We start from the raw sequence: 15,508 nt of genomic DNA on the forward strand, positions 1-15,508 counted from the left end.
CAGCTGGCGACAGCACCCCTGGAATAGGGAGAGCAAAATCGAGCAGGCATTTTGCTCCTCATTATTACTAATAACCTCTGACTTGTGTGTGGACATCAAGTGAGGACAGGATAAGACCGGAAGTAAGAGTAGAAGTTTCCTGTGATTTCTCCTTAACACTCATTAGATTATTTGCGCAAGGAGTCACTAATTAGATTGTTGAGGGCATGAGTGACCTTTTTATTTTAAAAATCGGTGCTAAAGCTCTAAAAGTTTGTTAGTTGGAGTTTATAGAGGGTGGGGGATGGAAGGCTATTCAAGCGGACATTAGAGAAATCAAATCTAGAGGTGCATCATGTTTTGGGATTTCTGTCTATTCACATTATTATTAAGTTCGATTTACTTCACAAGGGACTAAAATTCCTCTCGTCAGCTGAAAGCTGGATGGCAGACTGGGGGGACATTGGATGCTGTGTATTAAAGCTAAATGAACCAGGTTGTGAAATGGTGCTTCTCACATAGGAACATGAGTAGGTCATTCAGCCACTCTAGCCCGTTCCACCATTCAATCAGATCATGACTGATTTGTAGCTCTTACAAAAAGAACTAAAGCAAAATTTAGGAAATACACAGAGGGTGGTTCTCTGCCATAAATCAGTGTTGAAGTAGAATCGACAATTTTTTTTTAAGAAGGGACATCGATAGTTGTTCCAAAAAAAAAGTGAGCAGGACAGTGGGATTAGAGTAGGTGGCTCGTGAAGAAAACCCTGGCACAGACTTGGTGAGCCAAATCAGTTTGTTTTTATGGAGGCAGATTAACCAATTCAGATGGCCTATTCTACAATTTTTAAATGAACTTTTTGTGAAATTCCTAGCACAATACAAGCATAAAACACACTCGCACATGAACATCCAACCCTCATCAAAATCTTATAATTGATCAGGTTGCCAATACACGGTCCATTTATAGGCCTTCTTATAAATTAACAATCTGTTTATATGGATTTTATGCCTTGGTCAAGCACATAAACAGCACTGCTGTGTACTTGACCATACTGAATTTTACGGCAAAACCTCTATCATTTTTTAAATTCTATTTTCCGCTCGTCAGCCGGCCAGATTGAGAGGCTGGCCAGCTGCCGGGTGGAGAAGCCTGCGGTAGAAGGCCGCAGCCGGGGAGCGTTGGGGATGGTTCCCGGCAACTAGGAAAGATCACGAGTTGACGGGATTGGCATAGATCGTGAGGCAAAGGGGGGAGGGGTCAGACCAGCAATTGGGAGGGAGAGAAAGACCACAGGGCATAAGGCTTGAGAGGAAGGTTGGGATGGGAATAGGGCCATTAAGGGATGGACAGGACAATACCACAGGTAACAATAGGGAGATGGCAGAAAGAGTAAATCATTATTTTGCTTCGGTATTTACAAGGGAGATAGAACAGGTGGACGTGACATTGGATGATATGAGTAATGAGATTAACTGCATTTAAAAAATTTTTAAAAGGGGATATATTAAATAAACTAATCAAACTCAAAGAGGATAAAACCCTTGAATTTTAAAAGAATCTAGGGAAGAGATAGCAGAGGCATTACTATGCATATTTAATAATTCATTAGAAAAAGGTTTAGTGCCAGAGGACTGGCGGATAGCTAACGTAATACCTATTGATGTAAGAAAACTACTAGGCACTTGGTCTAAGCGTTAAACAAAGCTTTAATCAACTGTTTTACAACATGGAGGTCTAGTTGTGTCCTCCACTAGTTCCTGTTAAGAATGTCCTGCGCAAGCTGGGCCCGTGCCCAAGTATTTATACTCTCCCTGGACAGCGCCACCCGTAGGCCGCTCAGTATTATTTCATAGTCTTTCTTTCGTGAATGACTGATTCATGTCACCTATATTTAAGAAGGGGGATAGAACAGGTCCAGGGAATTATAAACCAGTCAGCTTAACATCGGTGGTAAGAAAAATAATGGAATCCCTACTAAAGGAGAGAATAGAATAACATCTAGAAATGAAAAGTATAATAATGAATCGTCAGCATGAATTTCAAAAGGGAAAATCTTGCTTTACCAACTTTATTGAATTTTTTGAAGAGTTAACAAAGAGAGTAGACAAGGGTAATGCAGTTGCTGTAATTTATCTAGATTTTCAAAAGGCCTTCAGTAAGGTACCCCATAATAGATTAATGAATAAGGTCAGAGAATGCGGAGTCAGGGGACAAGTAGCAGAATGGATTGCTAGCTGGCTTCAAGACAGAAAGCAGAGAGTGGGGGTAAAGGGTAGCTATTCACAGTGGCAGAAGGCTCAAGTGGTGTTGCACAAGGCTCAGTGCTGGGACCACTGCTGTTCACAATTTACATTAACGATTTAGACTTTGGAATCAAAAACACAATTTCTACATTTGCAGATTATACCAAATGGGGTGAATAGTCAATACTGAGGAGGACTGCAACAAATTACAGGAGGACATTAATAAACTTGCAGAATGGGCAAATAATTGGCAAATGAAATTCAACGCCGACAAATATGAGGTATTACATTTTGGTAGGAAGAATAGGGAGGTCACTTATTACTTGGAGGGTGCGAGTCTGGGTGGGGTAGAGCAACAAAGGGGTCTCGGAGTACAAATACACAAATCGCTAAAAGTTGTGCCACAGGTTAGCAAGGCCATTACAAATGCAAACCAAGCATTCGGGTTTCTTTCTAAAGGGATAGAATTGAAAAGTTGGGAAGTTATGCTAAACTTGTATCGAACCTTGGTTAGACCACACTTGGAGTACTGCATGCAGTTCTGGTCGCCATATTATAAAAAGGATATAGAGGCACTGGAGAGGGTGCAGAGAAGATTTACAAGAAATGCAAGGGTATACATATCAGGAAAGGATGAACAGGCTGGGTCTCTTTTCTCTTGGAAAAAAAGAAGGCTGAGGGGTGACCTAATAGAGGTCTATAAAATGATGAAAGGTTTTGATAGAGTGGATACAGAGAGAATGTTTCTACTTATGGGGAAGAGCATAACTAGAGGCCATCAACATAATATAGTCACCAAGAAAGCCAGGAGGGAATGCAGAAGAAACTTCTTTACCCAAAGAGTGGTGAGAATGTGGAACTCGCTACCACGGAGTGGTTGAAGCAAATAGTACAGATGCATTTAAGGGGAGGCTAGACAAGCAAATGAGGGAGAAGGGAATAGAGGGTTATGCTGATAGATTTAGATGAAGAAAGACGGGAGGAGGCTCGAGTGGATCATAAACACCGGCATGGACTGGTTGGGCCGAATGGCCTGTTTCTGTGCCGTATACCCCATGTAATGTAATGTAATCGTGGGTTTTGGGGCGGAGGGGGAATACCGATCGTGGTAGAAGGTTTTCTTGAGGGGCTTGGCGGGGGTGGGGGGGGAGCACTCCTGCTATAAAAAAAACACTTAACTGCTTGATCCAGCTGTTCCCATGTCTATTTCGTTGCCGGGTTTCCCGAGCCCTGGGAAGCCCGGCCGACCAGCGTTAAATTTAAATTCGGCTCTCAACTCAGCCGTGTGAAAAATGGCTGTCACGTTCATTTACCTAGCAACAGTGTTCACACTTCGAAAGGTAACTCATTTTACGTGAAGTGCTTGTATAACTGTAACTACAAAAGTGCCGATGACTGACTTCATCAGGCAGTTTGGTTTGAAGTTGCTTGAGTCAGAGAGAGGTGGATAAATATATACACACAAGTTAAGTGATGTCGTTGCTGAACCATAACTTTACGAATATTAATTTAACACTCACACAGTTCCAAGCTAGGGAAGCAATTGTTATCAACATTCACTGCTCATGCAGTTTAAAAAAGAATCCACAGAAAAACTCAGAGTTATCCTGGTCTGGCTGCTGCCTGTGCTCACCAGGTGATTGGAAAGTCCCAAGTTTGGTTCCCAGTCGATGTTGAGTTGCTAATCTCAGCTAAAACAGAAGTTGGGAAGCTATACTTTCCTAAGTGTCTCTGAGTTAGGAAAGCAAAATCAGCCAGGTTCATGTTGCTGGTCTCTTTCTGGGCACTGGAAAGCGTGCTTGTGCAGATGTCGGGTGAGAACAGTCAAGTTTGGTGGTGAAGCCTGCCCGTGTTGAATAGTCTGGTGACGCTCGTTGTCAAGGTTCTCATATGAAGAGTTGCTAATTGGGTGAGCTGCTGGTGCCCTCCCAATAGTCTGCCTTTGGAGTGAAGGGCAGAAAACTGAGTAACGGGGAAGAAAAATTAAATTTAATACAAAAAAGCTAAAATTTACTTTTTTCTCATTTAAAATTAGTACTTGTCTTTTAAGTAATTTTCTTTGAAACATTTGAAATGGAAGATTTTTTTCCTAGCTAAATTGTTTTTCTGACTTTCTGTTCAGTAGTGGAATATAAGTGAAAGAAACATTGAAACAAGAAAAGTGCTGTGTATGCTGTAACCACATGGCCTACTGCAGCAGTTATTTAGACTATTATAATTCATTTCCATAAAATAATTAGGACGGATAAAATATATCTGGAGACTGAGACCTGGGTTTTAATTTTGTTTTTAACTGAAAAGCAAATTTTAGTAAGAGGTGGTTTGTTGCTGCTTTCTCCAGCTGAAGACATTGGCCCCATATTTTCCGATCAGACGTTTCCTGCGTGTGGAGGCCTCCGATCTGGGAAAAAATCTACGCCCTTACCTGAGGGCTCCAGAGGTCCAGCCATTTCTGCTCCTGGGCCTCTCCACGACGCAATGCGCAGGGCCCAGGTATCCCAGGGGCGCAGGCGATTTGCAAGCGTCCCTGGGATCACGTGGGCCACGGGGAACCAATGAAAGAAGTGAATCTCCCTTCATACTTTTGACAGCTTAGACCTGTCAAAAGTATGAATGGAGATCACTCGAAAAATGTATCAAAACATTAAATACATTTTTAAAAATCACATTTTTAAAATTAGTTAAAATTACATTAAATTAAATATTTTAAACAAAAATTTAATTTTTTGAAAAGAAAAATAGTTTTTTACAGGGCTAAAAATAAACTTGCCTTTTTTAAAGGTATTTTTTCAATTATAAATGAAATTTTTTTTTAAAACTCTTTTATGCTGGTATAGCAGGCCTTACACCTGCTTTTACCAGGCATAAGATTTTTAAGGGATTTCAGTGGGCGGAGGTTCTGCAGAAAGCAAAACTCTCCACCCGCAGAGGCCCTTCTCTAGGGCAGGCGGAGGATCTGTCAAGAGGATTCTTGACAGATCGGAAGTGCCGGTTTTTGGTGCATGTGCTTCGCATGCCTGAAACCAGCACTTGCGAGGTCCCTATGGGTGTGTACACAGCTTGTACACGCCCGTAGGGATCAGAAAATACGGGCCAATGGGGTAGAAATTCGCAGCGCAAAATGGGTGCAATCACGCCTGTTATATGCCCTGCCTGATATTCAGTTCCACTGCAGTCTATGGAGTTCAACATCAGACAGGGCATATAACGAGCAGCAGGTGCGCTGCCACCCAAGGTGAATTGCTACCACATTGTGTTAATGCATCACTCAATCTTCCCTATCTCTTGAAATGGATCTAAAAACTGAATATCTGCTTTTTAGCATATTGGCATTTGACCAGCATGTACATATTGATCTTTCTGCCTCTGTCGATGAGTTCCATTACTGATTTTTTTTTTTGTCCTGTGGTCCGGCATGGACTCGATGGGCCGAATGGCCTCCTTCTGTGCCGTTATGACTCTGAGATGGTATAGTTAGCACCAGGTAGTTGAGTTTCTAGCTTTATTATATTTATTGGGCTACTACAGTCTATTCTGACATGCTCACCATTTCTAGGTATTCAGTAAGTATGATCAGCTATTTCTGTAATTATAGGTAATTAATATTTAGTTAATGGTTGCAAAGGTAGATGAAAGTGCCGTGGTTTCATATTGCACAGAAGGTTTATTGTGGTGTGATCTGATCGCTAAAACATTACATGATTTTGCAAATCAATTATTCTACAGACCAGAGAGACAGCTTTTATAGAGAAAAATGTATGAGAATTTCGTGCCTTTAGTATTTTTTAAAAAAACTGAGGAATGCATTAATTTAAATGTAATTTTGTTTTTTTTTTGGCAATTCCAACAAACAATTAAAAAAGCAAACCTGAAACCAGAAGTCGATTATGCTATTGAAGCCCTAGTAATTCCTTGGCTAATTCGTCTGGTAATGAATATCTGTCGAGTTTCTAAATCATCCAAATAATTGACCATCTGTCTTAATCCCAGTAAAAGTCTACATTTTCCTTTTTGCTGCAGCTTTTTAATATAATCAGGATATAAGCAAAGAACATTTATGAATTTAATTTATGGGTACAATAGCTGTAAGCCTGGTCTTTATTTTTGGCTAATATAAAAGTCTAAAGTAGTAGACCTGTGATTTCCTTTGTACAGAGTTTCAGCGGTTTAAAGTAATATACTGTTTCTACTTTGAAAAATAATTGATGTAGATCTGTTTCTTCATGAGATATGTTTCCCTACAGTGCCTAATGATCCACTTGTTCCGACTGCTGTGTTAGGTGAGGACTCAACCCTATATCCTCACTGATGCATGACTTTGTGTGTTTTGCATGCTTAATAGCTATGTAAACAAGCTGTGTCTGTGTGTATGTTTAATGGAGTGAAGAAGGGGATCTGCTATTTTTTCAGCAGGAAATAGTGGTTTGATGATGGAGAGTGAGAGGAGGAAAAGCAATCTAAACACCGATGTCAATCACTAATAGTTTTGTATCCATCAATGGATTAGAAACATTTTTATTTTGGAGAAAATTAGACGGGGTGTTGCAACTAACAAAACATTTGGAATAATACAGCTATCTGAAATTGGCCTTGCATACAAAGATAAGAATTTCACTGATCCCATTCAGGTATTGAGTGGGAGAGAAAGAAAAAAACACCTATAGGTACTTTAAGAATTCAAACAGTTGTTCTGCCATTTTGTTTGACGACATGAGCCTTTTTTTAAATAAAGTTTTGGCAAGATTTTTATTTTATCATTAACAGCATTTTTTCTCTTCTGCCTTATGCCACACCTCAGGGCGACCCCAGCTTAATTTTTTAATTTACATTGACTGTCCTTTCCAATCACCAATATCCACACCATCTGCGTGTACCGTTTTTCTGACTTTGCAAGACTTTCAATAGTGTGAAGCCTGCGCCAACATTTACAAAAAAAAAGCTTTGACTCAACCATTTTGTTTGTTGGAAGGATATCCGTTATTGATTGCTATTCTTTGTCTAGCCTGGAGTTGGAAGTATCCTTCTTGGTAGAATTGGCACGCCATATCTCTTTGCAGTTGAGCTTCGATAGACTAGGGTAAATCTTGAGGTGAGGGAAGACTCCCAGTGAATATCAGCAAACCAGAAATGTAATGGATTTCAACTCTTTTCTGCTGCCCTCCTTTCCTGTGTGAACAACAACTAAACTCGGACAAAATAATTTTAGCTGGCCACAATCCATGGTTTTGAGGCTTGATGGGCTGCATAGAATTCCCAGGACAATTGAGCCTTTGTTTATACAGCCTGTTGCTGTCAAATTTTGGTCTGTGTACAAATTATGGGAAGTTGTCTTTGTAAGGCAAAGCTCCTATTTTCGCTTCCAGAAAAAAAAATCGACACCCAGGATAAAAAGATATATGCTGAGGGCTCTCTGCACATGCTATCCTGTCAGCATCAACCAGGAGACATCTAACACATTAAGATGGTGGTCCCAAGGGAAATGTGGTTCCTGATTGTAACTGCAGTCTCCTTCCCCAACCATCACCATAGTGCCCAATGTCTCCCTCACAGCATGGGGTGCTGACCTAGAAATGAGCTTGTAAAGTGAATGTGGTCACGTAAATAGTTATGTTTTCATATTGGTTTTCTCCAAACTTCACAAATCACTTTGTCCAAGACTCACGGTGTACGAGATAGTGGATTAAGCCTTCAATGGAGGCAGTATCCAGTTACACAAGTAGATTCTTTATGCTAAGGTGGTTCATCGCATCTCTTCTTGGGGTTACCCAGAGACAGATCTCATGGAGACTTTCCAGAATAAGCAGTTTCTGTGGCTTCACTGCAGGAATCAGGGAAGCATAGGCTGAACTTTGTTCTCGGATGGTTTTGCTGCCTGAACAGCGCCTGGCAGGACCTCAACCCACCATTAAGACCCCACTGTGACCCTGACCCATTTTCCTGGGTCAGGACTCAATAGATAGACATTGTGGGATCCCTCAAACTGCCAGACACAAACATTCGGTGGTGCTGCAGCAGATAACTTGTAGCCTTTCAAGAAGAATGGGCAAAAGCACCCCAAGATTTTTATTTCAGATTGAAAGATAGGCTCTCGCTGATCCATGGGCCCTCCAGCTGTAGGTAACAACAACTTGCATTTATATAGCAACTTTAACACAGTAAATGTCCCAAGGCGCTTCGCAGGAGTGTTATTAAACAGGATTTGACACGAACCACATGAGATATTAGGGCAGATGACTAAAAGCTTGGTCAAAGAGGTAGGATTTAAGGAGAGGCGGCGATGTTTAGGGAGGGAATTTCAGAGTTTAGGTCCTTGGCAGCTGAAGGCACAGACACCAATGTTGGAGCGATTAAAATCGGAGATGCACAAGAGGCCAGAATTGGAAGAGCGCAGATATCTCGGAGGGTTGTAGCGATGGAGGAGATTACAGAGATAGGGAGGGGCGAGGCCAGGGAGGGATTTGAAAACCAGGATGAGAATTTTAAAATTGAGACGTTGCTCAATTGGGAGCCAATGTAGGTCATCGAGCACAGTGGTGATGGATGAACGGGACTTGGTTAGGATATGGCAGCAGAGTTTTGGATGAGTTTAATTTATAAGCTATGTAGGATGGTGTGGTAAACCACGTTCACTATCGTATCACTGTTAGTAGTTAGCACTGTTCACCACTGTTCGTTATAACTGTATCACTGACCACTATTGTATCACGGTACGAGGTCGCCTCTTGCCACACTGCTATACCTGGGATGACCACTGCCGACTCCGCCTTGGCTCCACCCACCAGGCCAGGTATAAAGGTGAGCGACTGGCTGGTATTCCTCCTGCTTGGATCGGATCACCCACGAGAGTGGGCTCTGTTATTTAGTCAATAAAAACCTTTAGTCACCTTCGTAACTCTTCGCCTTTTATTGGAGGAATTGATAGGTATATCAATTTTATTGACTAAATTTAATGATGTCCGACAACGAGTCACAACCGGCGGAGGAGCCACCAGCGCAGCTCCCAGGAGCACAGCCACACCAGCCAGCTTGGCTGCGAGCCCTCAGACCGCCGTACCTGGACCTGAACCCACGAGCAGCAAACTCAGCCGCAGACTTTAAACACTGGCTGGTCTGCTTCGAATCATACCTGAGAGAATCCAGCGTCCCTCAGGCATCCAAACTAAGTGTCCTGCAGGCACAACTGAGCCCGAGAGTATACACTCTCATCGAGGACATGACTACCTACGAGACCGCCATCAACCTGCTGAAACAGAAGTACCGGACCCCGGTAAACTACATGTACGCTAGGCACCTCCTAAGATCACGGCCGCAACAGCCAGGAGAATCAGTAGCCGAATTCTCACAGGCGCTATATGCACTCGCCAGGAACTGTGACTTTAAATCGGTGTCGGCAGCCGAAAATACTGAAGATAATATCCGCGACGCATTCCTGAAAGGCCTACGGTCCGAGTACTCACGGCAAAGACTGCTGGAAGCTAAAGACCTCAGCATGGAAAAAGCTGAAGCCCTCGCTATCTCCCTGGAAGTGGCCCACCAAGATCAGGAAGCATTCACCAGGTACTGCTCGCGACCCTGGGACTCGGGCCCGACCCCTACCACAGCACCCTTCCCAGCGCCGCCCCCGGGACCTACCTCTGCGTCGGCGTCCCGGCCCCGCCACCCCCGGCACCGGCCCCGACATCGGGCATCCGCGATCGGGCCGCCGGCTGTTTTTTTTGTGGCCAGGAGAAGCACCCGAGGTCGCGCTGCCCAGCCAAGAACTCCATATGTAAAACCTGCCTGAAGAAAGGCCACTTCTCCAAGGCCTGCAGGAGCGGATCCTCAGAGGCCAGCAGTGCCGCATGCGAACTATGGGGGCGGCCATCTTCGTTTAGGGCAACTGAGGCCAGCATCCCCACACATGAGTCATGGGGGCGGCCATCTTTGATTAAGGCAACCGACCCCAATAGTGCCTCATGGGGCCCTACCTCATGGGAGACGCCATTTTACTCACCACGCCCGACCGCCTCGCCCGCAGATGACAACGACTCGCTCAGCTACACACTAGCTTCCGTCACCCTGGACCAAGCCCGCCCGCACCATCTGTCCAAGTCAATGATGGACATCAAAGTGAACGGCCACGCCACGACCTGCCTGTTCGACAGCGGAAGCACGGAGAGCTTCATCCACCCAGACACGGTGAGCCACTACTCCCTCTCTGTCCTACCAACGCGCAGCCGAATCTCGATGGCATCGAGGTCCCACGCCACGGACATCAGCGGCTACTGTGTCGTGACCCTGTCGGTTAAGGGCACGGAGTATAAAAACTTTAAACTCCTCGTCCTCCCCCATCTCTGCGCTGCCGTCCTACTAGGGCTGGACTTCCAATCCCACCTCCAAAGCGTAACCCTAGCATACGGTGGACCCCTCCCCCCACTCTCAGTCAACAACCAGCAAACGTTAAACCGCCCACCGCGTAACACCTGCAGCCTCTCCACCCTCAAGGTCCCGCCACCCTCTCTGTTTGCTAACCTTACCCCTGACTGCAAACCCGTCGCTACCAAGAGCAGGCGGTATAGCGCCGGGGACAGAGCCTTCATTAGCTCTGAGGTGCGGCGCCTCCTGAAAGAGGGCATTATCGAGGGGAGCAGCAGCCCCTGGCGTGCCCAGGTCGTAGTCGTAAAGACCGGCGATAAAAACCGCCTGGTCATCGACTACAGCCAGACCATAAACTGATATACCCAGCTGGACGCATACCCCCTCCCCCGCATATCTGACATGGTCAATCAGATTGCACAGTATAAAGTATTCTCGACCATCGACCTGAAGTCGGCCTACCACCAACTCCCTATCCACCCTGAGGACCGCCAGTATACCGCCTTCGAGGCGAATGGGCGCCTATACCACTTCCTTAGGGTCCCCTTCGGTGTCACTAATGGGGTCTCGGTCTTCCAAAGGGAGATGGACCAGATGGTTGACCAGAACGAACTGCAGGCTACATTCCCCTACCTAGATAACGTCACTATCTGCGGCCGCGACCGGCAGCAACATGACGCGAATCTGGAGAAATTCCTCCGTACGGCCCAACGGCTGAACCTCACCTACAATAAGGAGAAATGCGTGTTTAACACCACGCGCCTTGCCATCCTCGGCTGCGTAGTGGAGAACGGAATCATCGGCCCCGACCCAGAAAGAATGCGCCCCCTCATGGAGCTACCCCTCCCCCACTGCCCTAAAGCACTTAGGAGAACCCTGGGGCTTTTCGCCTACTATGCCCAATGGGTACCCAATTACGCGGACAAAGCCAGACCCCTCCTGAAAGCCACTTCCTTCCCCCTCACGGAGGAGGCGTGCGCGGCCTTCTCCCTCATTAAGGGAGACATAGCCAAGGCCACGATGCACGCAGTGGACGAGTCCATCCCCTTTCAGGTGGAGAGCGACGCATCCGACTTCGCCTTAGCCGCCACCCTAAACCAGGAGGGGAGGCCAGTGGCCTTCTTCTCAAGGACCCTACAGGGCCCCGAGATCCGACATTCGTCGGTCGAGAAAGAGGCCCAGGCGATCGTGGAGGCAGTACGGCGCTGGAGGCACTACCTGGCAGGCAAACGATTTACCCTCCTCACCGACCAGCGTTCGGTGGCTTTCATGTTTAATAACAAGCTGAAGGGCAAAATCAAGAATGACAAGATTTTGAGATGGAGAATCGAGCTCTCCACCTACGATTATGAGATCTTGTACCGGCCAGGCAAGCTGAACGAATCCCCTGATGCCCTTTCACGAATGACATGCGCCAGCGCGCATATCGATAGGCTTCAGACCCTCCACGACCAGCTCTGCCACCCCGGAGTCACCAGACTCTACCATTTCATTAAGGCCCGCAACCTGACCACCTCCATCGAGGAGGTCAGGACCATGACCAGGAACTGCCAGACCTGTGCGGAGTGCAAACCGCACTTCTATAGGCCGGACCGAGCAAGCCTGATCAAGGCCACCCGCCCCTTCGAGCGCCTGAGCATCGACTTTAAGGGGCCCCTCCCGTCCTCTGACCGTAATGTGTACTTCCTCAACATCGTTGATGAGTACTCCCGTTTCCCCTTTGCCTTCCCCTGCCCCGACATGACCAGTAGCACGGTCATTAAGTGCCTGAATGCCCTCTTCGCCTTGTTCGGGTTCCCGAACTATATACACAGCGACCGGGGCTCCTCCGTCATGAGCGAGGAACTCCGGCAATTCCTCCTAGAGAAAGGTATTGCAGCAAGCAGGACCACCAGCTACAACCCCAGAGGTAACGGTCAGGTGGAAAGAGAGAACGCGACGGTATGGAAGGCCGTCCTCTTAGCCTTAAAGTCTAAGGGCCTCCCAACCTCCCGCTGGCAAGAAGTCCTCCCGACAGCGCTGCACTCCATCCGGTCATTACTTTGCACGGCCACTAACACCACCCCCCATGAACGAATGTTCGTTTTCCCCAGGAAGTCGACTACGGGAACCACTCTACCAACCTGGCTGACCGCCCCGGGGCCGGTCTGGCTGCGGAAACACGTGAGGACCCATAAAACGGACCCCCTGGTCGAGAGGGTGAACCTCCTGCACGCCAACCCCCAGTACGCCTACGTGGCGTACCCAGACGGGCGGGAGGACACTGTCTCCCTACGAGACCTCGCACCCTCAGCCGATCCGGAAACACCGCCACCACCCCCCCCAACCTCAGTCCAGGTAGACGGCATGCCGGAACCCCACGAGCCCGCGCCGACCACGCAAACACCAGCATCAACACCGGATAAGGCACCAGCACCGGATAAGGCAACACCACCGCTGCGGCGATCGGAGAGGCTTACGAAGCCTCCGGACAGACTGACCTACCAGAATTGGTAGTACACTTCACCCCGCCGGACTTAATTCTAAACAAGGGGTGAATGTGGTAAACCACGTTCACTATCGTATCACTGTTAGTAGTTAGCACTGTTCACCACTGTTCGTTATAACTGTATCACTGACCACTATTGTATCACGGTACGAGGTCGCCTCTTGCCACACTGCTATACCTGGGATGACCACTGCCGACTCCGCCTTGGCTCCACCCACCAGGCCAGGTATAAAGGTGAGCGACTGGCTGGTATTCCTCCTGCTTGGATCGGATCACCCACGAGAGTGGGCTCTGTTATTTAGTCAATAAAAACCTTTAGTCACCTTCGTAACTCTTCGCCTTTTATTGGAGGAATTGATAGGTATATCAGATGGCAGATGGGAGGCCGGCCAGGAGTGCATTGGATTAGTCAAGTCGAGAGGTGACAAAGGCATAGATGAGGATTTCAGCAGCAGATGAGCTGGGGCAGAGTCGGGCAATGTTACATAGGTGGAAGTAGGCGGTATTAGTGATAGCGCGGATATGTGGTCGGCAGCTCATCTCAGTCAAATACGACACCAAGATTGCAAACGGTCTGGTTCAACCTCAGACATTTGCTAGGGAGAGGGATGAAGTCGGTGGTTAGGGAACGGAGTTTGTGGTGGGGATTGGAGACAATGGCTTCAGTCTTCCCAGTATTTATTTGGAGGAAATTTCTGCTCATCCAGTACTGGATGTCAGACAAGCAGTGTGACAATTTAGAGACAGTGGAGGGGTCGAGAGAGGTGGTGGTGAGGTAGAGCTGGATGTCATCAGCGTACATTTGGAACCTGATATGCTTTTGGGTGATGTCATCAGGGGGGTAGCATGTAGAAATAGGCGGGGCCAAAGATAGATCCTTGGGGAACTCCAGAGGTAACGGAGCGGGACGATTCTCTAGCTAAGACTGGAACCAGACAAGTGCAGTCCCACCCAGCTGGACGACGGAGGAGAGGCATTGGAGGAGGATAGTGTGGTCATCCATGTCAAAGGCTGCAGACAGGACGAGGAGGGATAGTTTACCATAGTCACAGTAACATAGGATGTCATTTGTAACCTTGATAAGAGTCGTTTCAGTACTGTGGCAGGGGTGGAAACCTGATTGGAGGGAGAGTAAGTGGTCTTGAGGGAGGGTGAGTGCCCACTACTGGTGCTCTCCCTCCAACATGGTTAATAGCGGCTTACCGTTGCTGCCTCGGGTGCATTGCCATGCCTCCTCGCAATCACTAGAGGCAGTGCTAGTAGAGGCTGGAGTACTGCAACATGGCAGTGGGCCTTCCAACCCAAATTCCTTCAATTTCCGCCATTATACTATCTGATTCACACAAAGGGTTTTTCATTAGATTTTAGGAGTTGATTATTTCTGTAACTTCCTGTTGGCCAAGGAAGACTTTGTTGTAGGTTTTTCTGTCCCACAGTGTTGATCACCCCGTCAATGTCCTACAGATTAGATCCAGCGACACAGATTTGGCACCATGATCCAAAGGTCTTCCGTTTGATGAAAATGCTTCTGAGAAGGGCATCTTGGAGAAGTAAGATTTCTAGCACCAAGTGGTGATGAGATTCCTTGCATCTAGAAAAGCTTCAGCTTTGAAGGGTTATGATGATAGACATGGCACATTGATTGCAAGGTTACACCTGAAATCTGCCTATAGATTTTTGTAGTATTACAAATATTGTTGGCACCTGATAAGTTGAGCTTTTAATGTAACAGTCAGCTATTATCCGAGATGTGATCCCAGACCCCCGGTGCTAAGCAAACTGCCATCAAACCCGTTTTAACCTCTGGACTTGTGTGATTTTAAATTCTTTTTAAAAAATTTAAACAATTTTTAGACCCAATCCACTTTCTTTGCTGAATATTGTAACTGAGTTCCAATTTCTCAGGACATTATGCTGCTGCAAATTTATCTGGCACTTTGTTTTTTCTATTTAAAGGACGTATTGTTTTGTTCATGTGCATGTAGCTTTTGTTTTCTATGTAGATAGAATCAAAACCATGCTCAATTGATTTATTCCCTGTAGGGACATAGTCGTGTGCAAACCCATCATCATACAGACTCTGCTGGGGAGAATCATTGCATATTTTATTAAAATAGTGGCTAGCAAGCAGTGCGTTTATCACAAAACTGTAAGATAATTAACTGAAGCCGCTCTTCTGCTTTTACCAAGCATTATTGTTTTGACTTCATCCTGCAGAATTATTAACATTTTAGTGTTGTCGTCGTCCAAACCAGGTGGAACTTATGGGTCTACTGAGTCCCACCACCAGTTTCTGAATGACTTTCTTATATTGGCCCTGATTTTCTTTTCCACAACCATCCTCAAGTCAGGTGGAGCACACCCAAAGTGTGCACTGCCTGACGTAATAGGAATCCGTTTGGCTTTCTGGGTTCAGGTCATTTAACATTGGCCTGAAGT

General features: G+C 46.2%; 1 protein-coding gene across 8 annotated transcripts in view; it reads left to right on the plus strand.

Moving 5' to 3' along the window:
* Positions 1-15,508, plus strand: part of ptprk (protein tyrosine phosphatase receptor type K) — a 702,201-nt gene that overhangs the window by 616,930 nt on the left and 69,763 nt on the right. For 4 of the 8 annotated variants that reach the window (XM_085997159.1, XM_085997160.1, XM_085997161.1 and 1 more), the window contains one exon: positions 6,471-6,506. The exons of the other annotated variants lie outside the window; for them this stretch is intronic. In XM_085997159.1, coding sequence (XP_085853285.1) covers positions 6,471-6,506 — 36 coding nt within the window. The remainder of the gene's footprint in view (positions 1-6,470; positions 6,507-15,508) is intronic. 8 annotated transcript variants of the gene reach the window in all.

Source organism: Somniosus microcephalus, chromosome 9, assembly GCF_052327205.1.
Source record: "Somniosus microcephalus isolate GS21.2 chromosome 9, FLI_Smic_1.0, whole genome shotgun sequence".
NCBI classification, from domain to species: domain Eukaryota; kingdom Metazoa; phylum Chordata; class Chondrichthyes; order Squaliformes; family Somniosidae; genus Somniosus; species Somniosus microcephalus.